The sequence below is a fragment of the Nematolebias whitei genome, chromosome 6 (assembly GCF_014905685.2).
Source record: "Nematolebias whitei isolate Nwh7 chromosome 6, NemWhi1, whole genome shotgun sequence".
Classification (NCBI taxonomy): Eukaryota; Metazoa; Chordata; class Actinopteri; order Cyprinodontiformes; family Rivulidae; genus Nematolebias; species Nematolebias whitei.
In genome coordinates, this window is record NC_056503.1 from 27,153,344 (window position 1) to 27,154,265 (window position 922).

At 38.3% G+C, this 922-nt stretch overlaps 1 protein-coding gene across 1 annotated transcript in view; it reads right to left on the reverse strand.

Moving 5' to 3' along the window:
- slco1c1 (solute carrier organic anion transporter family, member 1C1) overlaps positions 1 to 363 on the reverse strand; it is a 24,200-nt gene extending 23,837 nt beyond the window's left edge. The window contains exon 1 of the mRNA XM_037678143.1: positions 222 to 363. Coding sequence (XP_037534071.1) covers positions 222 to 363 — 142 coding nt within the window. The remainder of the gene's footprint in view (positions 1 to 221) is intronic.
- Positions 364 to 922: the final 559 nt, after the last annotated feature.

Genomic DNA, 922 nt, shown 5'->3' on the forward strand with positions numbered 1-922 from the left:
CACACACACACACACACACACACACACACACACACACACACACACACCTCTGTCTTCTCAGAAGCCTAATAAATCCTTTATCTGCAGCCTGAATATCTCATTGACCCATTCATGTTTTCTTTTTACTAAAAAGATGGAAAAAAACAAATGAAAAAAAGAGGGAGAACACATGAAGTAACAGACAAAGCTAAAAAGCCCCAGTAACTGGCAGGCCCACTCACCTATCTCAAAGCTCCCATCAATGACTCCTATTAGGTAACTGGGGATGTCAAAGCGTCGCTCCAACTGAGTTATTGTGCTCTTCATGTAGCTCCCCGACAGAGCCTTTGCAAAATAGGCAAAGGACAAAGCTACTAGAAACATCTGGAAATAAGAGGAAGATAAGAAAATCAAAGAGAATAAATTAGACAGGTCGACAACAAAAAAAATAAAGCAAATGCAGAGTTTAAGACTGTTTTCATGTTTAGTGAGAAATTGAGCTGTTTTAGCCATTTTATACATAGTTTTGTTTAATTAAAATTTGTTTTGGCAAAGATAAAATAGAAGATAAAACCATTTATCTATTGTGGATCACTGGGTGAGACAAGTCACCAGTCCATCACAGGGACAGAGTGAGACAAACAAGACAGACAACCATTCACACTCCCATTCATAACATGATGTAGGGGTGTCAAACTCAGTTACCAAAAGGAGGAACATTTTAAAACCATTGTCCGAGCCACAGGCCAATTTCAGCTGAAACATCACCTCGAGTCAGATACCTGATATCTTTACTTGGTTGCAGGTTCATGAACAAGAGTTTGATCTGTCTCATTTGATGTTCTATTGCTTTTTCCACATCTGAATCAATAATGACAGAATGATCCAATCTTTTTTCTGGCTTCAAAGACAGCCAGCTGATAAGAGAAATCTATGCAAAATT